The following is a 23646-nucleotide window of genomic DNA, read 5'->3' as shown; positions in this document are numbered from 1 at the left end:
AGTTTCTATTGTTTGCATGATAACAACATTGGATGTACTCAGTTTGAAAATTAGAGAAACGGAACCTTAATTTAGACTTTGCTCAAATGAAGTATTTTTTGAGAGGTGCTTTTCTCTGTCGTGAAGTATTTATTTATTTATTTTTTTCCATCTACACTATCAAATCCAAATGGGGTGTGGTTTTTAATAAAAAAGCCACACACCCCATTTATTAAAAGTAGCTCTTATATATATTATCCTTCCTTAAAATTAATGGGGAAAAATGGGTTCCGGTTCTTTCATTTATCAAAGAAAATAAAAAACACTGGGAGAATTCGTCCTATCAAAAGAAGAAGAAAGAGTATGTCAGCAATAAGATTTTTCCAATTTCATTTAAGTTTTTTCTTTTCTTATTAATTTCTAAACGTGCATATTAAACTGAAAAATACACATGTTTGTCAAAAATCACCTTAAACTTGAATCATTATTTTTTCAATTTTTTTTGACAAACAAGTGTAAGCATTTGTGCCTAATCCTGATCAATAACTGATCTAGTATATACACAAATCCTAATTAATTTAATCCTTCCTTCTTTGTTCATGGGTAACACTTAGGAAAGAACATTCCACTATTTGAATAATTAACATTGTCACATTTGGCAGTGGTGTTATCATTGCCTTGTGCTGTTAATTTCACATCTTGCAAGTGAATTCCTTTGCATGGGACAGCTTTGCTACATTCAAGTTTGATTGCAACTTCTGAAGCACTTGTTCCTTTTATGTTTTGGTACATCACATTGCTCAATTCCACAGCTGAATTCTGCAATTTGGCCATGATTTTGATTATATTAGTAACAAATTTTAAACAGTATTATAACTACATTTTTAAAAAAATTAAATTAGTAACAAATATTTAAAGAGATAAAAAGAGTGGACTAAACCCAACCAAATTTTATAAAAGCATAAATTGTAGTTTGAACTTTGAACCATAAAACTAAACAAATTAAAACAGGCAAGGGGGGTATTAAAATGAATGAAAACATGGGCTTGGTTAAAACACATTGGAAAACGATAAAGATTTTTTTTATAGATAATTGCTCTTTATACCCCCACATCTTGTGTTGCTCTGAAACCCCACATCATGTGTTGCTCTATACATATTTTTGATAATTTGTTTTTAGACCTAAAACTCAAGTTTAGGTTGTTTCCTCTGATTTTGTTCGTTAATTTTATTTTTTTCTTCTTCAAATAATATAAAAAATAAAAGTAGTTAAGACATTTAAAAACAATTACCTGCTCTTGACATTTCTTTTTTTGGTCACAATATTTTTGAGTTATGATTATGGGATTAGTCACATTTCGCATGACTATGTTCATAAATTTGATGTTTCTTGCATAGCCAGAACCTCCCTGCATTTAGATATATAGTATGAAAAATAAGACATTAGACCAAAAACGTTTATCTTTCAAAATCAATAGTAAAGCTAACAAGTTAAGCTCTACACTACTAATATAACAATGAATAAATTTTTATCAATTTTTTTAAATACATTCTTATAGTCTAGTCAAAGTTAATGTTCATCAAGTATATGGACATCTAAAATTACAAAAAAAAAAATGAAAAAAAACTCTTTGTTGGTTCAAATTAGTTAAGAAGAAGGACTAAAGAAAGTTGAACAACACAATATAAAATGTTATTGACATGTTTGAAGTAATAAGGTTAGAAACTGGTAGACTTTGTAAACTTGCCAAACTTGGTTAGTTAAAGTTTTGCTTGTCAAACTTTATGTTTAGTTAGAAATGAAAATCAACCATTATAAAAAAAATCCATTATGAGTCCATGTAACATTGGTCAACTTCCAATATAATAGTGCTAATGCACCTAATTTGGTCCTAAATTAACATGAAGTTTAACCAAAATTATAAAATAAACCATATTTACTTGAAGTCCTTGAGATGATTTGGTAAAATAAAAAATTAAATTAAGTGGGTAGCTTTAATTCCACTCTTTTTACTTTATAATTTATAAATGAGCCTTAATTTATTTAATAAATAGCCATAAATTTACCTGCCAAGTCTTGATTCTGACTCCATTAGTGGTTCCTATTAGTGTGGCTCTGTTCACTTCCACATTAGACACTTCAGCTTCTGTGTTACCTCCTCCTAAGCTTCCAATGCTACAAAACAATAATTACCACATCAAATTTTTTAATCAATCAATTAAAAATTCAATGAGAGAAAAAAAACTTCAACTAAGAGAGTCATGAACCTGATTCCATGTCCTGGTCCACAAGTAATATCTGTTGCTCGAACATTTTTGGACCCACTTACAATTGAAATACAATCATCACCTTAACAGAAATAGTGAGGAATAAATTAGAAAATTGAAAAATTCAAGTAACTATTTATTATTATTTATTGGGTTATAAAGTTATAATAGATGTTTTGTTTATTACTTCCTAAAATGACTTCTTGTCTTAAAGTTAGTTTCTATAAAAATAAAAATAATAATTCATTTTTAATGATTAGAGTACATACATACATACATATGTGTGTCATTTAAAGAAAATACAAATGCTACATATTTTTTAAGAAAAATTATACATTTGAATAATTTGTTTAGAAATTGTGCATAATTCTTTAAAAAAATAAATAAATTGTGCATAATCTAATCTTTGATTTACTTAATTATTATGCACAAACAATGCAAAATTACTCTACTATAACGTCTAATAATTTTTCATCATATAATTAGTTATGATTTAAAAAAAATGATATTATAATATGAAAACACATATATTATGAAAAATGATATTATAATGTGACATTTTTTTTCATTTATATATCTTTTTACCTGTCCCAATGGTGCTGTTGGTTATGAAAACATTCTCTGAATGGGTAATATGAATTCCATCAGTGTTGGGACTGTGTCCTGGTGCTGTGACTATTAGATTTGATGCCCAAACATTGTTGCATCCTTCAATCCTTATATGCATTTGTTGTGCATTTCTGAATCTTATCTTATCCACTTTCAAATTATTGCATTCATCGAAAGTCACAGCCTATATATGCAACAAATTTTCCATGAAAAATTAAATTGAATAAAGATGAGTATTTCAGAAAAGCATGTAATAAAGTTCACAAAAATGAAAATTTAACTTACTGTTGGTGCCCCCTTGCATGGCTGTGAAATAAAAGGAGAGTAAAGAAATTATGGTCAGTGTTTAAAATTTGAATCAAATTAAAATGATAAGGAAAAAAAGTCTATATAATGATTCCATAAAATTCAAATCACTAATTGAAAATAAACTAATAATAAATGGTTATTAAAATTTCTTAAAAACAATTCTTTATGTTTCTTTGTAAGTTATTTTCTTTATTTGTAAAAAAAAATTATTTACAAATTAAAAGGCCAGCCTAATTATAGAAATATTGAGGAAAGGTGAATAATTAGTTATTTTCTTTACTTGGCAAAGAAGTTATTTTCTTTATGTTTGTATAAACAAAATAAATTTTTGAAAAGAAAAAAATTAAAGTGTATAATAGTATACGATTTTTAGTTAATACTAAAAAGTAAACAAGAAACAAAAAATGACAAAATATATTTTTCCTTAATTTAACAAATCCAAAATCAATGCATGGATTAAATGAATGAATTAAAAGGAATTTGAGTTAATATCATACAAGGCTTTCATTCACTTTGCAAGAATTCTCCCACCATATTTTTCCATTTCCATTAATGGTACCACCACCATCAACTATGAGATCTGTGACATTCTCAAACTTGATCCAAAGCTTTCTATCTGCTCCATATGCTGAAATATTAGGCCATGCTTTGATGGTTCCATAGATCTAACATAATGAAACAGTAATTAAACACAAAAACGTTACAATGAGTTTTATATATTTAAGTGGACATTGAGGGTTATAACCATAAATCATTTTAATTTACCTTTAATGCAGTATTGGGTTGGCATGGCCCTGAAAATGTTATAGGCTTTAGATGATAGACACTATGTTTAGGTACCACAAGAACCTTCCCTTTAGAACATGCCTCATTCCATGACATTTCAAATGCCTAAAGTACAAAAATGAGAAATTTGAGAACACCATTTAAATGGAAACAAATATCAAATACACGATTTTACAATCGGACCAACAAATACACGATTTTACAATCGGACCAATCATAATGTGATTAGTGATCGGAACAAGGCAGTTAACCTTGATCACATAAATATTTTAAATGAATTTGAATGTCACTCTACAAAACGGACTTGTAAGATGAGACAAAAACACATATAAGCATTGCATAGCTCATGAATCATGACAACGTGAGATTCAAATACAACTTAAGTAAAAATATACCACACATTGTTTTCGCTAAATTACCTCATTATCAACTTGTCCATCATTAGATTTGGCTCCATAGTCGTCAACGTTAACCGTGTTTTGAGATTGCGGCGAAGGCGCGATAGATGGATGATGAGCCCTTGCCATGAAACTAAATTGTTCATGTATTGGCTTCACCAACCTCTCATTGTAAGGTTGATGATTTGTTAAATAATGCCTTTCTTCTAAGTAAGAGCCAAAACACAAACCAAATGAGGCTAAAATGGTGAAAAGTGAAAGAATTATGCTTTGTGAATACATCTTTCTCATTCCTATGTTTCTTTGTAGGAAAAGAATAGGCTCAATTGAAAGAATGAGAAAGTTGTAACTATGATGATTGAGATAGAAGAGGTATCATATATTTATAGGAAAGTTTTGAGCTTGGTTTCAAGAGAGAGAAAATGAGAATTGAATAGGAAAGAGAGAGAATTGATTGAAGAATAAAAGCAAAGTTTTCCTTAGAATTGAGATGCTAGAGACTTGGACGAAAAACTAATGATGGGGTGTTACCAGAATTTGGAAAAAAAAATAAAAATTGGGTTAGTTAATTTCTGGTGCTAACTATGTATGTGCTTGTTTACCAACAAGCCAAGCATTTTATGAATTTGAACATTGCTATTTGTTCATGTGTCTAACAATTGACTAAAGGACAGGTTTTTGTACCTTAACATGCGTATGCAGTATTTGTACTATTACTTCATTAAATCAATTTTGTATAACTGTTATCTAACAAAAATCAAGGGTTTTTTTTTTTGGTTACAACACAACTCAAGGATATTTTTATTAGCCATAAAAACAACTACTATTTCTCATCAGTTTTATAATTTTATGTGGAATAACTATTACGACATTATTGTCTCTGTGAGTATACCTTAGTTGACAACAAGGATGAATCATGAACTAAGTTTTTAGCGTGACTAAAATAATATTGTCAAAATTTTTTACCCATTTAACTTTTGCAATTGTGTTAGTTTTATTATTTCAAGTACATTTGTAACTTTAGCAATTATTAATTTAAACGAAATAAGTCATTAATTTCCTCTAACATCTCATTCTTATAGCCATCAATCATGTGATATTTTAGGATGGGACATTGTAATATAGAAGGGATGGAGATCAAACCTCAAATTTTCCACTTATTCACATTAAAAATGAAATTATGGTCTTAAACTAGTACTTGACAAAAAAGCTACCACATTATTATTACATATACTTTCAATAAGTCGTTGACTTCAAGTGATTAATGAATTTAAATTGTTCAAAATAATTTCAATTTGGTCATAGTTTACATAATTTTCAACCAGACTTCACACTAGTAATCCTCTTTATTGAGAAATCAGATGATTATGACTGAAAAATTATTTAATTTTTTTGTCAAAAAAACAAAGACTGAAAAATTATCACATATACTTTTTTGTGTGCGTAGAAAACTAAATAAAATTCATTACCGTACATTACATATACATATTTTTTTTTGGTCACCATTACATATACATATACTGTAGAGTATACAATTTAAGATTTGGCTCCTAATATTTGTATAATGTTTTTTTTTTACAACTATATTTGTATAAAGGTTACCCCATTTGCTTAACGGAGGTTTTGTTTTTCCAGTTAGAAAAAGGAAATAAATTTATTAAATTGGCTCCTTTAAAGGCTCGAATTTGGTAACATAGAATAATTCATTTAAAAACAATTAAATTGGACAAAACTGAATTACATAAAAGTTGGTTTCTATTTAAGGTAACGACATATTCAAAGGGATTAATTTATTTATTTCCCCAACATACATAGAGTCAAATTTTGAATATATAATCAAAGTCAATGACTTTAGTCATTTTTTTTTTTAGGGGAAATCAGGTTAATGACTTTGAAATGCATTCCTTAAAATGTGAATCAAAAACCTTATTCCATCTCAATCATAAATGTTTTAAGGAATGTATTCCTTAAAATGTTGAATCACAATTCCTTAAAATGCATTCCTTGAATCACAATTCTAAAAAACCTTAAAATGTTGAATCAAAAACCTTAAAATGTTGAATCATAAATGTATTCCTTAAGAAATAATTCTAAAAAACCTTAAAATGTTGAATCATATCACATTTATTACGAGACCGTTGAATTAAATAATTCAAATTCACGATTCTTCTCATAAAAATAAAACAAATGTATATGTTTCTGTGAGCTTAACTTAATTGATAAGGATATTCTATTATATATGAGTTTAAACCCAACATCCCATATATTCACCTAGGAGAATTTCATTCAATGATTTTTCTTATGGGAGATTTAAACAGTCTAAGTTGTGAGGATATTTTGAATAACATAAGTAAAGTTTCTTAATTTTTTTTTTTTTTCCTTTTTGAAGATATAAAAAAGAAATATGATTAATAAATTTTAATTATAAGGCATGCCTAAAAAAAATACAAAATGAAAACGCCACTAACCCGTCAATGGAGCAACACTCAAAGAACAAAAACACACCTCACCTCAAAGCCACAACCAGGGACGAATTTACACTGATAATTTTTTTAATGATAATTTTTTTTAATGATAATTTTTTTTGAGTAAATTATTTAATGATAATGTGAGGCCATGCTTAATATATTACCATCACATATTATTTAATTACAATTTATCGTTATCTTTGCTCTCAACATCCTTAACGGGACAATGGATCACGTAGTGTGAATCATTCTTATATCTGCCTTATTCCCAAGAAAAAAAACCTTATATGGTAGGTGATTTTCGGCCTATTTTCTTATGCAATGTTATTTACAAAATTATATCAAAAATCATTGTAAATAGGTTGAAATTAATATTATCTATAATTATCAGAGGGCCTTTGTTCAAGGTAGATTAATTACCGACAATGCTTTGATAGCGTTTGAATCTTTTAATTGGATGAGAAAAGAAAGGAAAGAGAGGGTGTGTGGGATTGAAACTGAACATGGCTAAAGCATATGGTCACACTAAATGAGTCTTTCTTGTTGTTTATTTTAGATAAGACTTTCTTGCTGTTGTTATGAACTCTATAGATGCATCTCTTATGTACCTTTTGCAGTGCTCCTCAAGGAGATACATTAGGTTGTGAATAAAATCTTTGATCTATACCGATCAACTAATAGACAACACTCATTAATTTGTACAAGTCAAAAATTTCCTTTAGCCGAAATGTTCTTGAAGAGAAGAAAACTTTTTTCAAGGTTTTATTCAAATTAAGGAAGTGGAATGTCACTCAAAATACCTCGATCGGTTTACCGGCATTTGTATGGAGGTCGAAACAACTAATTTCCAATTTTGAGCTAGACAGAGTATGGAAGAAGCTTAAAGGTTGGAAATGAAATCACACGTCCTTTGCAGCGAGATATATTAATTAAAGTTGTGGTGCTATCCATTCCCTTTTATGCGATGAGCTGTTTTAAGCTTCCATATAGCTTACATGATCTTATGGAGAGTATGATAAGTAAACTTTGGTGGGGCAACAAAAAATGGGAGGAGAAAGTGCATTGGGTGGCCTGTAATACCCAATGTAAGCAAAAGAAAGAAGATTACTGCTCTCCACCAAGCATAAAACACTCGCGCCCTGCAGCCTTGTCCAAAATACCCTTGCGCTACTTAAGTAACGTTGCGCTACTTAACTCACGCCGCGCAAGTTAAGTCACGCAAGTTTTATTTTTGCATAGTCACGCAGCTATAGCTTCTTCCCCTGTTTTTCTCTGTATTTCATAAACCATCTCTCAATATTCATTTTTTGTTGAATCAAATTCACATACACTGCATGCTGCATATTGTTATTACAACTATTTTGATAATCACTTGATTTTCTCTTCTTCGTCTTATCCTTGCTTGCATTGATCTTCAATCTCTAGATTCTTGTTTAGGACTATCACTATCAAGTGCCCTTTTTTGCATTCCTCTCTGTTCTCACCTTCAATATCTCCAACAATTCATCCACGACTTTCTCTTTCTTCATCCGATTCTTAATCAAAATGATAAAATGAAGAAGAAGAAGGACAAGAAAAAGAAGAGGTGAAACAATTGATGGTGAATGAGTTGGTTCAGATGGACAATATTGATGAATTGTATTGACTTGGATAAAATGAAGTGAAGTGGAGTGGAATGAATAGTATTTTGTTGTTAGCTAATAATAACAAATTTAATTAAAGGCAATAAAACATAAGTGAAGTGGGCTGTTGTTCCTGCTTCATATTTCAAGTTTTCTCAAGTTTGCAACTGGCGTGAGTTAACTCACGTAGGGTGCGTGAGTTAACTCACGCAAGTGTAAAAAACCGGTTTTTACATGTGCGTGACTTAAGTTACGCTGCGTTAGTTAAGTAACGCATAATTTTACACTTGCGTTAGTTAACTAGCGCAGGGGTATTTTCGGAATAGCTGCAGGGCGCGAGCGAAAAGTGCAGGGCAGAGAGCAAAATTCAAGAAAGAAGCCGGAATGGGTTTTAGATTTCTAAAGGGCTTTAATCTAGCTTTGTTAGTTAAACAAAGGTGATGGATATTACAAAACGAAGTCTGCTCTTTACCCAAATGATTTTGCTCATGCCCAAAGCAAAAGACCTTAATGCCCCTATGCATGTTAAGTCACGCTAGTGCAAATGTTAACTCACGTTACGTAGGTTAACATACGTTAGTGTTATTTGTAGAAAAACATTGCGCATGTTAACATGCGTTTGTGTTATTTGTAAAAAAAAATTGTGCATGTTAACATGCGTTAGTGTAATGCAGTGCGTGAGTTAACTCACGTTGCCATTTGCGCTAGCGTTAACTCACGTTCATGGCAGAAACAGAAATTGCATTAAATGCATGCAGTAACAGAATAGACTTTTGATAAGTCTAGAAAGACCCGTAATCACGCCACATTCATAACTTAACCAAATTATGCCAGTTTAAGAAGTTTATCGGATAATACGCCATAATTGATCAAAATTACTTAGAAACATCATTTTTCTCACAATCACGTAATCACATATAAACGATCCAAACGATCCATATTTCATAAATTCGCCGGTAATGACCCGTAATAATTTAAACACACTTAATGACACGTAAACGATCTAAAATAATTCATTTCATATATTTATATAATATTAGTTACATATTGGCCATAAATATCAAAATTACACAACAGGCCACCAAAAAATATGTCGGGGTGTAATACCACCAAAAAATTGGACGAACACCCACCGACCCAAAAGTTTCATAACCTATCTAACTAGACTAGTGATAGTGCATAATCTTCATCTTCATCCATGACTTCGTTCTCTTGCTTTGACTTTTCCGAGTGTCCAAAGTAATAGGATTGTGCTCATTTGTTGGTTTCTTTGGCGGCTTCGGCTCCTTAGACATGAGGTCATCGAAGGCGACGTTTCTATCCAAAAACTGAAAAAGCCATTGCTCCGCTTCACCAATCTTGTGAGTCATCCACTCCTTAGGAGGAGGTGGTAGCGGGCAATTTTCTTTCAACTTCACATGAAGAAAGTGGTCGGGAATTAAGCAAAGGCACATTATGTTGGAATGTGGATTAAGTGGTGGAGCACTCCAGATTGAAAAATATGTCTCACATGAACCACCCAATTCGGGCAAAGTCAATAGAACAACCGCTCTATTGTAGCAACTAGCAATAATGTGACCCATATATGGAGTGGTCAACCACTTCTCTGGAGGCGCAATACCACTTCTACTTGTTGGAGGGTGTAAACCATCCAAGATAAGTTTGTAACGGCTCTCGGTAGCTGATGTAAGTTGTTTTGCATCAAACAAGATAAGTATTTTTGTATCGTCTCCACAGGGAATAGTGCGTTATCAATGACAGTTTAACATCGATTATCATTCAAAGTATTAAGAGTACTTGTTTGTTTGAATTGAAATGTATCTAGCTAAACTAATTGCAAAAAGTAAAAGTTGAGATAAATAAGGATTGAAACTTGTTAGGAGTAGAGTTCCTTAACCAAGCGTCACACGTAAACTAATGATCCATACGAATTCTAGCTTTATAAACAACATTATCACAATCAATTCTAAACTATCCTTCGTGTCCAAAGCGATATAATTAATTCTAAGGTATCGTTTAAACATTCGTGTCCAAATCCCTTAAACGATAACAAAGTCGATTGGATCATTTAACCGACCGTGTCCAGCCTGATTAAATATCCAAAAGCATTAAGTTCTTGATTAAAGGTGACTATCAAAGATCTACAAACTTGTCAAGAGTGATATAACCTATGATAGATTGTCATTCTAGCTCTACAATATCCTTCGTGTCCAAAGTGATATCATTACTCTAAGGTATCCCTTAAACATTCATGATCAAATCATTCAAAAGATAACATAATCGATCGTGTCATAAAACGATATAGTTATTTTTAACATATCTTTCAAACAGTTGTGACCAAATCATTTCAAGGATAACAAAGTCGATCGGATCACTTAATCGACCGTGTCCAGCCTGACTAAATGTCCGAAAGCATTAACAACAAGAATAACAACTATATTGAATATAAATTGCTAAAACCATATATTGCAAGATCAAAAGATTACATGTTAGCAAGTATCAAGTACCTCTCATCCCAACAAAGGGTATTTAGCTACACATCATCATGGAAGCCTTGCAAGGATGGATTGAAAAGGAAGGATTCATTCTCCTAGTGATGTCTCACAAAGGAAGAAGAATCCAACTTCCAAAATCACTCTCACTCTATATGCACTAGCCCTATTTCTCTCTCTAAGAATGCTATAAAAATATCTAATGGAATAGTCAATATCTCATGAAAGAGAAGTAAAAGTGTTATTTAAAGGGGCTGAACTTTTGCACCTACGCTAATAGCGAAATCCACGCTATTAGCGAAGTAGGTCGGCCTATTTGGTGGCCAATGAGATTCTGCCACGTTGGTCCTTGGGCCCTGCTTCGCCCAAATTACGCTAATAGCGTGGTTCTCTGGATCATTTACGCTAATAGCGTAGATCACGCTAATAGCGTATTTCTTCATGACTTCTTCTTGGCTTCGCTCCAGATACGCTAATAGCGTATCTCTCTGGACCTTGACACTTCATTGAACACGCTAATAGCGTAGAATACGCTATCAGCGCCATTTCTTCAAGCTTGCTGGACAGCTTCTGCCATTTTGCACTTTTTCATGATTTTTGGTCTTTGATCAGTGTCTTGAGGCTAATTCCTGCACAAAAAGATAGAGTAATGATAAGTAAAGCGTAATAAGGTATTTAACACTTATTTCTCGGCTTTTCCTTCAATTACTTGCAAAGCAAGCAACACAAAGTGCTTAAAATATAACATGAAATTAACACTTTTATGACACTTATCAGTAGCATATATCGGCAAGTAGTCACTCTTGTGAGTTTTCAACTCATTAATAAGTGCATGACGAACCAAAACATGATCATCCTCATGAAATCCCATGTGCCTAGATACGACCCGGAAACCACAATTACCATCCCCTCTAACATTCACAATGTCTTCAACGTAAGGTCTCATGAGATTTGGAATTTGTGACATGTATGTTATTTGCAAATAAGGTTGTTTTTTTGAAGTAGGAGTTGAAGTTTGTGAGCGGGAGCAAGTGCCAAGACGAGAACCTTTAGTCTTATGAGACTTACTCTTGCCATGTGTGCATTGACTATCGGGATTTTGAGCATCAATAGTCTCCCACATAGAGGGGATTTGACCAATGGACCTCGTTTTCGGTGTAGACTTCACCCTTTTAGGTGCCCCCTTGGTGGCCACTTTTCTCGGAGTTGGCTTCAACATTGTTTCCTCCGGAAATCCTAGTTCACGCAACTTGTATTTGATGAAGAGTTTCATTTGGTAAGGGCCCCTCTTGATACGTTCTTGAATGGCGTCCCATTGCTCCGTAACGGAAAAATTGGCATCAACCTCTTCTCTAATTACACTTAACCTTCGCCAATGAGGGTGTATTTCATCCATAAGAATAGACAATTTTTTCTTTCTCTTCTCGGCAAGAATACAAACACAAGGCAACCCGAACGTTGCCATTTGCACACAATCACAATCTTCTTTAGCAAAGCCGAATCTCCAAGACCTTTCAAATTCTTCATCGATGAAACCCAAAGCGGCCTTAAAGACATACCCCTCCAACTCGGAGAATAACTTGTTTTTTTTGTATTTCTGCACCATGACGGTTTTGCTCCTCCTAAAACTCCCATGTATCTCACCGAATTGGTTTTTCAACATTTTGTCTATTTCATCCCAACATGATGCCAAATCTCCCACACTACTCCTCAAGTATTTTTTCAATTGTGCATGAGCCGATTCAACAATGTTGGTGCTCCTACACCCTAGATGCAAGTATGTATTCGTCCACGCCCTCACAAAATGCTTCTTAAGGGGCAAAAAGGTTTCCTCAACATATTTACCAAACAATGGAAACGGTCCGCATACCTCATCTTTGAATGTCAACCATGCAATTGCAAATGAATCATCCGTAACTCACTATTTTCTTAACAAGCACACATTGCTTGTCATCATCCGCTTCCTTTGTTTCTTTGGCAACAACTTTTCCTTTTCCTTTTGAAGGCTTGACATTGACTTTACAATCCGTGATGCACCTAGATCTTACATTCTTCTCAATATGAAAATAGCAAAGTACATGGTCTGTTTTAGGGAGAACTTCGACAACAGCTTTGATCAAAGCAAGGTCCCTATCGATTACAATCACCTTAGGCATGTTGTGTTTTGAGGTTAAAAGACCAACCAACATCTCAAGTGTCCATATGAAGTTATTCTCTCTTTCAAAGGAAAGAAAGGCAAACGCAACCGAATAGATCATTTTGGTAGAGGTGACACCAACAATCTCAAATAATGGCATTCGGTATGTATTGGTTTTGTAGGTAGAGTCCATGACCAAAACGGTGGGAAAAGTGTTGAGCATATCAATTGAATCCAGATGAGCAACGAATAAATCTTCAAGAGTGGTTTCCTCGCTATTTGCTCTTGTGAAATAGACATACCGATGCTTCTCCAACTTTGTAATCAAGTATTGCAACTCGGTCTTGTCCTCTCTTTGCCCCTTGCGCCATCTAGTTCGTGCTTTATATACTTGCTTGATGACTGTCAAAATTTCTTTGTTTTTTTTTCCTTCAAATCCATGAGAATATTCCTAGGCTTTGCCAAGCTCTTTGTCATGTCGATAACTCTTTGCTTCTCATCCCCTTTTAGTCGACCCACAAGAAGGTGGCCGGATAACTTTGGCGCCAAGTCATGGTTGTGAACTCCACAAAGCATTCCAATCCACCATTCTTGTGTTTTTTTCAAAGAAGCATTTCAACCTAAACGGACAATTGCACTTCCTTGATCCCGTGCCTTCAAGTTTTCGGTTTCTTCCTCGTCTTAGGTGGCTTGTATTCACCACTCCTCTCACATTGCATCGTCATGTATGGCGCTATTGTACTAGATTTATCTATAGAAATAGTAAATCCCGCCCTAGCCGCTTGTCGACGAACCCAACCAAGCAATTCTTCTCGATCTTTCCATCTCTCGTTTGTTGTAAAAAATGAACCGGTGTTTACTTGAATAACATGAATACCGGTAGGTATCGGTTTAGGCTTCTCTTCAAAGTTACCGGTAGGTACCAGTGTTGCTTGATTGTGAAGTATGTGAGCTTCAACTTGAAAACGAATTTTCACTTTAAACTTCACTTCATTGGTTGGTTTGCCGACGCCGGAAGTTTCACCGGAGGATTTGTTTTTGCCCGGTTTGGATAATTTGCTACCTTGCTAACAAGGTCATATATTATAGGCTTAAATATGTTATTCGTCCCTGCAAATAGGGGTCGCTTAAAATTTCGTCCCTGCAATCGCTAATCCTTTTTTTTTGCCCCTGCAAAGTTTAATCAGTTAAAAATTCGTCCCTTGACCCAGTTAATGACTGCCACGTCATCAAAATTACCATAATGGCATGGGAATTGACGAAAATACCCCTGGGCTAATTTTTTTTTCCTTCAATTTTTTTTTTCTTCAAAATTTTGAAAATTCTTTTTTAAATTAAAAAAATTTGAAAAAATAATTAAAAGTAAAAAAAAAATCGGAAAAAAACTGTTAAAATTAAAACTGAAAAATTTTCGGGAAAAAATTGAATTTTTTTTTGAAGGAAAAAAAAACAAAAAAAAAATAAGCCAGGGGTATTTTCGTCAATTCCCATGCCATTTTGTTAATTTGATGACGTGGCAGTCATTAACTTGGTCAAGGGACGAATTTTTAACTGATTAAACTTTGCAGGGGCAAAAAAAAAAAGGATTAGCGATTGCAGGGATGAAATTTTAAGCGACCCCTATTTGCAGGGACGAATAACATATTTAAGCCTATATTATATTATGGTCCCCTAACCGGCAAATTGTGAATTATATGTTGAATAATACTACTTTTATCCTATTTGAAGCTCAATAAATTAATTAAATCCCTTTCCCTTGTAGTAGGCCGCATGATTGTTACATATGGGGAGGGAGAGGAGGGGGATAAAGTTGCTTAACTCTTAGCTAAATCAGCCTATAAATTCCGTGAAAAAACCAATCTATTATCCCTCAAGAAACAAACACTTAGAGTAAACTTTAGAAACTAAGTATTGTTCCTCAACACTTACAGTTCATGTGGCAGATTCTTCATCAAAGGCTATCAATAATCGAAGATTCGCTTAAAAAGGTGATAATTGTTCTTCGCAATGTTGTTTTTACGATCAATATAACGAATCCATTAACCATTTAGTTATGGAGTTTCATTGGGTGACAACTATTTGGTTTGCTTCACTAATGGGTGTGTCGTTCTTTAGTAATGTTGAAAATCCTTGGAGCTTTAGAGAATGGATTAATAGAGTTATTTTACAAGAAGACAAAAAAATTGTTCAAATGGTTTTAGTCACGTGCTATGAAACTTGGACATTAAGAAATGAAACGTGTTTCAAAGAAATCAATTTGCACATATTTTGGTTGAATAAAGCCCTCATTGTATTTTTTTTTTTTTTGTCTAGAAAAAAAAATACAATGAGGGCTTCATCATACAATGATGATGAAGCCCTCATTGTATTTCTACAATTGTGGTTTTTGATTTATTCCCACCGTCGTTTTAATAAAATCAGTCATTTAAAAAAATATTATACAAAATAACGCATTATATAACTCTTTTATCTTATTTTCTTCCAAAAATAACTATAGTAATCTGTTCCATAAATACAACTTAGATGGTAAAAGACCATATGCACTGTTAACAATATAGCGAATAAGAGAGAATAACACAAGAAAAAAAAAGCAACTATATTTAAAAAAGAATAGTGTATATTTATGACTTTTTTTTTGACAGAAAGTGTATATTTATGACTTATACAAAAAATAAAGAGTATTATTTTTTCCACCCTATGGTCTTCTCCCTCGCCCTGTAAATTTTTCAAAAATGCCCTTGTGCATTCGGGATTTTAAAATCCGGATTAATGTTTACTATTTCGGATTTTATAATTCGGATAATTCTTATGTAAAATCAGTCATCAGACTCTCTCACATTTCAGCAGTTTTGCTTTTAAAAACAACAAAAAAAACTTAGTAAAAAATGCTAAAAACATGTCAAATAAAATCATAAAAATATAAAAATAGCACCAAAAAATTCTAAAAATTAAATAAAACTAATGCAAATTTTTTCGAATTTTTCTGAGAATATGAAAAATTAAAAAAAAAATGAAAAATGGGTCTAAACGATGGAATTTTGGATTTTGAGAGGCGGAGTCCCGTAAGAAGTCCCTTCTAAGGGAGTCATGGTCCTTGAATTTTTTATGATTTTTTGGGGAAGTTTCGGAGCAATCCGATCAAGTAGCCCGAAAACCCGATTTTTGATTAAGAACAGGTAACAACGACCCAAAAACAGAAGGATGAGAGTTAGGAAGATTAATATTGTCCCTAAAATAACTATCCATGTAACAAACATGTTTAGAATTTGTGTTGATACAGTTCATATTATTTAATCCGAACTGTTTTACCTTGAAAAAAGGGTGTTTAAAGGGTTTCCGGATTATGTAATCCGAAAAAAATCATGTAGCGCGCCCTATTTTTTGAAGTTTCTGGATTACAAAATCTGAAAAAATCCGTAATTCATTTTTTTTCACCCTTCAGCAAAGGAAAACACCATTCCGGATTATGAAATTCGGAAACTTCAAGGGCATTTTTGGAAAAAATAGGGCGCGCGAGGAAACCCATAGGGTGGGAAAAGTAATTCCCAAAAATAAAAACCCCTAAGGTCTGAAATAAGTCCATTTCTCTAAGTCCATCTTCCATTTCTCTAAGCCCATTCAATTCCAAATGAGAAATGATATTTTGACAACCACTTTTTGACAACTTTTGGACAACTTTCTCTCTCATACTCACATGATGTTGTTATCCTCTCTCTTCCTTTTTCTCTCTCCATTGTTTTTGACCAATAAGAAGTGAGAAAAACAAGGTTGTCAACAAAGTTGTCATCAAATGGATGTCAAAATATCATTACTCATTCCAAACCCATCTTTCAGACGCACAAAATAATCCTTCAAGACACTAGTTTCTGGCCACTCTCTTTCTCAGTTTAGGCACTTCAAGCTATGACTCCTTGAAGCTCAATTTTCCATGTATGATGAAGCCTATTGAAGCTCAATTTTGACACTCTCTTTCTCTGTTTAGACACTTCAACCTCTCGTATCACCTGATTATGCAACCATTATATTTAGACACCCGTTATTTTCATACACACATTCAACACCTTATTTTCTCTCTATCTCTCGTCCTATTATATCACAAATATATTACATCTATCACATCCCACTCTCTATTTCTTTCTTTTTCAAGATGTTAAATGGATATAGGATGTACTCAAACAAATTTTCCCTTGATTATGGTACTCAAGGAACTACTCCAATATTTCACGAAATATGAACCTTAGCAAATCTATTACTCCTACCGCTACCTGGTTACCAGACTATGACATTCACACCACTTAACTGATGACACAACCATTATGACCTCATCACTTTTTAATATGTATAACCAAACACTTTTTTCTATATTTTCCCGGGAATAAAATTTTAACCTTCACATTCCTGGGAAAGTTGATACCTGGGAATAAATTTTGTAACCTTCAAACAAACGCCCCCTACAGATACTATAAACTAGTATACGTAGAAGCCATGATAGGCAAGAGTACAAGACCACATACATGCATCAAAATATTGATAGACTCATTTCTGTTAAGTTTCCACATAAAAGTGTAACTTTAGTGTTCATAATCGTTTTCCCATTTATAGTGAGTGTTTTATTTTTTGTGACAAATATGGCACCGGTTGCTATCCACTCACAGTAATGTTATTCCTCCTGTGTTTGAATTTTAAAGTATAGTTTTTTACATGAAAATTAGTATAAAAATAACATAATGAAATTTTCTCCCGTGGGATTTGGAGTTTAATGAAAATCGTCATTATTCAATTTCCTTTTAAGTGACTTTGACCCATACGGTAGAGATAACTTCGTGGCTGACCCTAAAATAACAATCCAAAAAAATAAAGTTATCCGTATTTTTTTTTTTTAGAGGAGTTATTAACAAAAGCACATGTTTAATTAATTATTTTTTATTTTAAGGAAATGACAATAATAATTTTTAAACTCACTCACAAATGAAGAATTTAGTTCAAACACAGACCATGTTATTCAGCTTAACAAATTTGACATTTATGGATTGAAACATTTGTGGACGAATTTAATAAATGGTATAATCTGTCGGTAAAATTGGTGTTTACACTCCCAAATTATCTTCTATACGTACACCAACTTTTATAATAGTAACAATTTAACTTCTTAAAAAAAAATAATATAATAGTAACAATTAAATTTATCAATTTTTATATAGCGATTCTTATAGAGAACGTAACAAGTCCTACAACGTGTCACAATGAAGTTGGTATAGCAGTACAATACTTGATCTTATCTTATGCGTCGTGCCACGTTGCTCCTGCATCATGCCACGTTTCCATCGTGTCACGTGGCCTCTGCATCGTGGCACGATTTTTCTAGTGACAGCCTCCCAGAAACACACCCAAAATCGTGCCACGATTCCATGCTCACGTGCCACAATTTTTCGAGACTTCAACATCAATTTTGAGACACATTTCAACAATTGTAAATATAAAGTTTCTATTATAAATTTTATTATCAATATTTGTTGTGATCAATGGTTTGTCCACATTAGTGTTGCATGGCGTGTCTCTCTAAATCTAAATTTTAATATTGTATTTGAAAGGATATAACTGGTGTAAGGGATAACAATGAACGTGATAAAATTATGTATGGAAGAAGTTGGAAGTAATTTTGGTTGAAGCATGTGTTACTAAAAAAGGCAGTAGAGAATGTTATGATTGTGAGGTTAGCTATATGAGAATGGGATTTGCGCGTTTTAATTAAGGAAGAAAAATGAAGCAACACATTGTCCATCATGACCTAAAATACTTGGGTAATGTGCTTTTGAAATAAGAAATGATGCATACATAGGGATGGGGCTTTGACTTGCTTCTCAGTTTCAATTGTCTCTAATACGTCAGTTTTTTTCCTTCTCTTCTAATGTCAAACTTATATATACAAAAAGCCATGCATTACTTGTTATTTTAGACTTTTCCATGTTGTTGGCTTTTGAATGGATTATAAATCTATAGGAAAGCACGTGCTCATCAAAGGTTGGTACAATTTTACATAAAAGTGCATGCACTTTCTAATAGCAAGATGCCACTCCGTATTTCATTTCAAGCCAAACATTACTGTTCAGGTTGCATTCAAATCTTATTAGACCTTTCAAAAGTCAATTCATTTTACCAAACTAATCTTACACGTGAAAAATTGTGAACCATGGACATGGTTCTTAAAAAATGATAGAAAGTTTAAAACAAAATAAGAAGCACATTGTGCTATCTATAATACATTGCTTCCAACCCACGTGGTTTGGCCAAGTGGTGTAGGTTTGGAACTTTAGAGTGTGCTCTTTTCGAGATTTCAAGTTTGAATTCTCTCGATGTTAGATTTTGTGGGCTAGTCATCTGTTAGTGGATGGTGGGTTGCCAAATTTTAAAAAAATAAATACACATCAACATGAAAAATCTCTTAACTAATTTGGTCCCTTAACTAATTTTTGGGTTTCACTTTAGTCCCCTAATTAATAAAAGTCCCATTTTGGTCCCTTAATTCCATCCCCGTTTGTCAAATTAATCATTTATGTTAGTTTTTTAATGTTTATTATTCATGATACAATTTTAGTCATTTGATTGCAGGTCGATTGTATGAATACGTGAACCCCCAACACCTAATTTTTTATTTTTTTTTAGTTTTCTTCATCTTCTTCCTTTTCCTCTTCATCATAAATATTCATCAATCAAACCCAGAAAAATTTATTAATTTTTTTTAAAATGAGCTCTCCTCATGACCTCTCTCGCCTTCTCTAATCTACCATGGCCTCTCTCATATTCAGTTTTAATTTTTCGGGATCTAGCTAATTATTTGAGCAATTACTCCTCAAACAACCTTGGTTTTTTTCTTCATGAACTCCTTGCATAAGAAAAGTGAACAGTGAAAGAAATTACTAAGAGTCAATTTGGATATTTCTTAAAAAAAAAAAAAAGAGTCAATTTGGATATGTTTCCCTAAAGCACTTTTAATGCCTGATTGAAGAGGGGTGGGTATTTTCCTCCCATAAGGAATTAAATTTGAACAATATAGGATACTAGGATACTACTTGAAAACTCTGTATTTTCATATCATTAGTATTTCGAGATATCCCAGCTCCAAGAAGATATCATTGGAATTCATGTATTTACGCGATGCTATATGCAGGGCCGGTCCTAAGATTTTTGGTGCCCTGGGCGAAACAATAAATTGTGCCCTTTTAATTATTTCAATATTTTTCTTTGCGTTTTTTGTTGCAAAATATTCATTTATAATGAAAGTTATCTAAAATTATATTTTTCAATAGAATGAATCAAAGCGAATTAAAAAGAAATATATCTATATAGTATTAACTATTAAGTAAAAATAATAATTTTGGTGCCTCTAAAAAAATGATGCCCTGGACCGCCGCCCCTCTAACCCGCCCTCAAGGCCACCCCTGGCTATATGCAGTGGCGGAGCCACACACAGGGTTGTGTGGGCTCCTGCCTGCACAAAATTTTAGATTTTCATTTTTTAGTACTTTTATATCCATAGCCAAACCACACTCCAACTCACCTGCTGCTATGACAAAGCACGTCACACACTAGCTCCCTCTCTTATAAAAATGACTAGCTCCCTCTCTTACAAAAATGACTCCAAGTTATCTTGATTTTTGTACTTTATATACACTCATTTACATATTCAGCGGTATATACAAGGCAATATGTACATTAAATATTATTATTTTAATGCATGTCACCAAAAGCCATTTTGATGCACCATTTTTATGCTTCTTAAATAGCATTTTTGCGGCGTTAATAAAATTTAACTCTAATATATTATTCTCTCCTGTCACATTTATAAGCAAAAAACACTATTTTAGATACACTGAATAATTAATGTATGCACTCACATTTATAGGTCTTCAATGTATTTAAAGAGCTGTATTTTGCTTATAAATGTGACCAGAGGAAGTATAATGTTAGTGTTACAAAAATAGAAGATATAATATTGTCTTGTATGTGCTTAGATTCGTATAACTTAACTTTATCCTTCATAATTGTCTCATATTCAACTATTGGCACCCAATTTCGAGCTTGAAAATTATTTCTTAGATGTAGCTCTGAAGATGGATTTTCAGAATTAGAGGGGATTGGTGATCTTAGTATAAAGATGGTGGAGAAAGAAAATATATATATATTGCATACCCGTAGGTATATTTGTTTTTAGAGTTATCTTTATACTACTTGTGACAACTGCAACAGCCAAAAGAGTTTTCTATGCTAGTTCTGAAATCACACAAGAGATCAATGGTTAAATGATTGTTTAGTTACTTATATATATATATATATATATATATAGAAATGTTTTTATTGAGATTGAAAATGAGAAAAACATTAAATATTTCTAAAATCGACAAATTAAAAGAGCAATTGTGGTGTATATTTATGCTTTAAAAAATAAAATGTAATATATATTTAATACTACAAATTATATATATATATATATATATATATATATATATATATATATATATATATATAATGTGCCCCCACTATTCCAAATTCCTGGCTCCGCCACTGGCTATATGGGTCAAAGTTATGGCTGTCATGAGTTTTGTCCTTCAGTTATGAACCATTAATTGGGCGAAAAGGCTAAACCCCCCTGTTTTGAACTCAATTCTATGTTTGGGAAAAGGAAAAAAAAAAAAGAACGATAATAGAGGAAGGAAGCTGCTTGAATTTGGAAGATTCTGGAATAAATAATTTGGGAAGGTGCTCGAATAAAAAAATACAAAATGAATTTGGGAAGATGCTTGAATAATTTTGATGTGAATCAATTCCATGTTTTTTTCTTCTGGGTTTCTGATGAAGGTATTGTGAAGAAGATGATGGAGAAGAACAAGGGGAAAGAAGATGAAGAAGTATAAAATAAAATTAGATGTTGTTGATTTATTGTTAAATCTCATAGACCTTCAAAATTTAACGGTTCTCTATTTCAAAAAAGATCAAACGGTTTAAATTGAAAAAAATTATAAAGTCTATGATGGACATCTATAATGTTGGTCCAACTTATACATTTACGGTTAAAACATAACAAAAAGGACCAATTTGGCAAACAGAGATGAAATTAAAGGACCAAAACGAAACTTTTATTGATTAAGAGACCAAAGTGAAACTCGGAAATTAATTAAGGGACAAAATATGTAATTTAGCCATGATTTTATTACAAAATTTGAATTGCGTGTATATAACAATATAGGGGGCGTTTGGTAGAAAGGAACAAAAATACATTCCTGGGAATAGAGCTTGGGAAAAAATAATTCCTATGTTTGGTAGAAAGGAACAAAATAATATGCCTAGGAATAATTAATACCCAGGAATATGCTTAACTCACATACTAATCATTTTTATTCCCATGAAAAAAGGATGGGAAAATTATATTCCTAGGAAAGGAGAAACCCACGTAGTGAACAAAACTCATGTTTACCTCCATTTTACCATGTGATCCCCACGTTCTAACAAGTTAATGTAGCAGTTTTCATTTTTTGAGTAATGGTCTATACATGTAACGGTTCACTTACTTGAAAAAATTCCAAGGAATGAAGATAGGAAATCAAACACTTTTTCGACAAATTCCTAGGAATAAAATTCTCATTATGATTTTCCTGGGAATGATATTCCAGGGAATAATTTTTGAATCCAAGAAACAAACACCCCCATAATATTTTGATTTTGAAATACATTTTATATCAATAGATGTTTATATGATCATCATTGTTGTAATTGAAAGAAAGAAAAAACATTGAATTTGAAAGCAATCAAGTTGAATTTGGATATTTTACTTGGCAATTAGGACATTGAAAAAGGAAATAGGCTTCTCTAACTTAGAATCACCGATTCTAAATGGATAGTTTTAATTATAATGCATAATTCTTTTATATCCTTAACAGCATATACTACTACATGATTCCAAGATTTTCATGAGACTAAAACAAACTAAAATGGATTAAGAACAAGTGGTTGTTCACAAAGATAATTGGTGCCAATCATAGAAGTGCATCAACTTGGAGGCTGGTGGATGAGGCATTGAAAAGAAAACTATCAGTTTGTAAAGGTAAACATTTGTCTTTTGGAGGTCGTGTAACGCTAATTAACTCGGTATTGGCGAGTCTCCGGTTGTATTTTTTCTCATTTTTTAAAGCAGCAAAGAGAGTTATAAAAGAATCGGTTGCAATACAAAGAAGGTTTTTATGGAGCGGTGGTGTTGAAAATGGAGATTCCTTGCTGATGTAAATAGTATTTGGCATGATTTATTGTCATGTAGGTATGGCAATTTGTGTGATGCAGCTACTGATACAAACCTTGGAAGAGCGGGAAATCAATAATCTCTATTGTGGAGGGGTTTGACGGCGTTGAGCTACTCGGAAGACAATCAATTATATGGTTTGCAGACGGTGTCAAGCTTCCCCTATTTCCACATCGCACAAGGGCGTAAACCAACCACTATTTTTGTCTACAAAAAATTACACAAACCATAATGTTGCATTCCTTTTAAAACTTCTCATCCAAGACACAATACATCCAATATCTTTT

The 23646-nt window shown here is 32.6% G+C and overlaps 2 protein-coding genes and 1 long non-coding RNA gene across 3 annotated transcripts; all 3 read right to left on the bottom strand.

Moving 5' to 3' along the window:
* Positions 1-345: 345 nt before the first annotated feature.
* Positions 346-4705, bottom strand: LOC146936762 (polygalacturonase QRT2-like). The gene is made up of 9 exons (XM_085751397.1): positions 4371-4705; positions 3931-4056; positions 3663-3830; positions 3142-3162; positions 2833-3040; positions 2248-2329; positions 2047-2155; positions 1272-1388; positions 346-798 (listed from the first exon to the last, which is right to left on the bottom strand). The coding sequence occupies exons 1-9, from the start codon at positions 4638-4640 to the stop codon at positions 577-579; spliced, it is 1323 nt and encodes a 440-aa protein (XP_085607523.1). The 5' UTR covers positions 4641-4705; the 3' UTR covers positions 346-576.
* Positions 4706-9605: 4900 nt separating this feature from the next.
* On the bottom strand, positions 9606-12594 carry LOC146936761 (uncharacterized). The gene is made up of 3 exons (XM_085749278.1): positions 11678-12594; positions 11200-11432; positions 9606-10120 (listed from the first exon to the last, which is right to left on the bottom strand). Exons 1-3 carry the CDS (start codon positions 12592-12594, stop codon positions 9606-9608), a joined length of 1665 nt encoding a protein of 554 aa, XP_085605404.1.
* Positions 12595-21012: 8418 nt separating this feature from the next.
* LOC146936760 (uncharacterized) lies at positions 21013-21396 on the bottom strand. Its single transcript, XR_015033207.1, has 2 exons — positions 21259-21396; positions 21013-21173 (listed from the first exon to the last, which is right to left on the bottom strand). It is a non-coding gene; the product is annotated as an uncharacterized LOC146936760 (long non-coding RNA).
* Between the last annotated feature and the right edge of the window lie 2250 nt (positions 21397-23646).

The sequence above is a fragment of the Medicago sativa genome, chromosome 3 (assembly GCF_051527215.1).
Source record: "Medicago sativa cultivar Bolivia chromosome 3, Bolivia_mono, whole genome shotgun sequence".
Lineage (NCBI taxonomy): Eukaryota > Viridiplantae > Streptophyta > Magnoliopsida > Fabales > Fabaceae > Medicago > Medicago sativa.
Note: the sequence above shows the minus strand (reverse complement) of the source record. Positions and strands in the feature narration are given on the sequence as shown.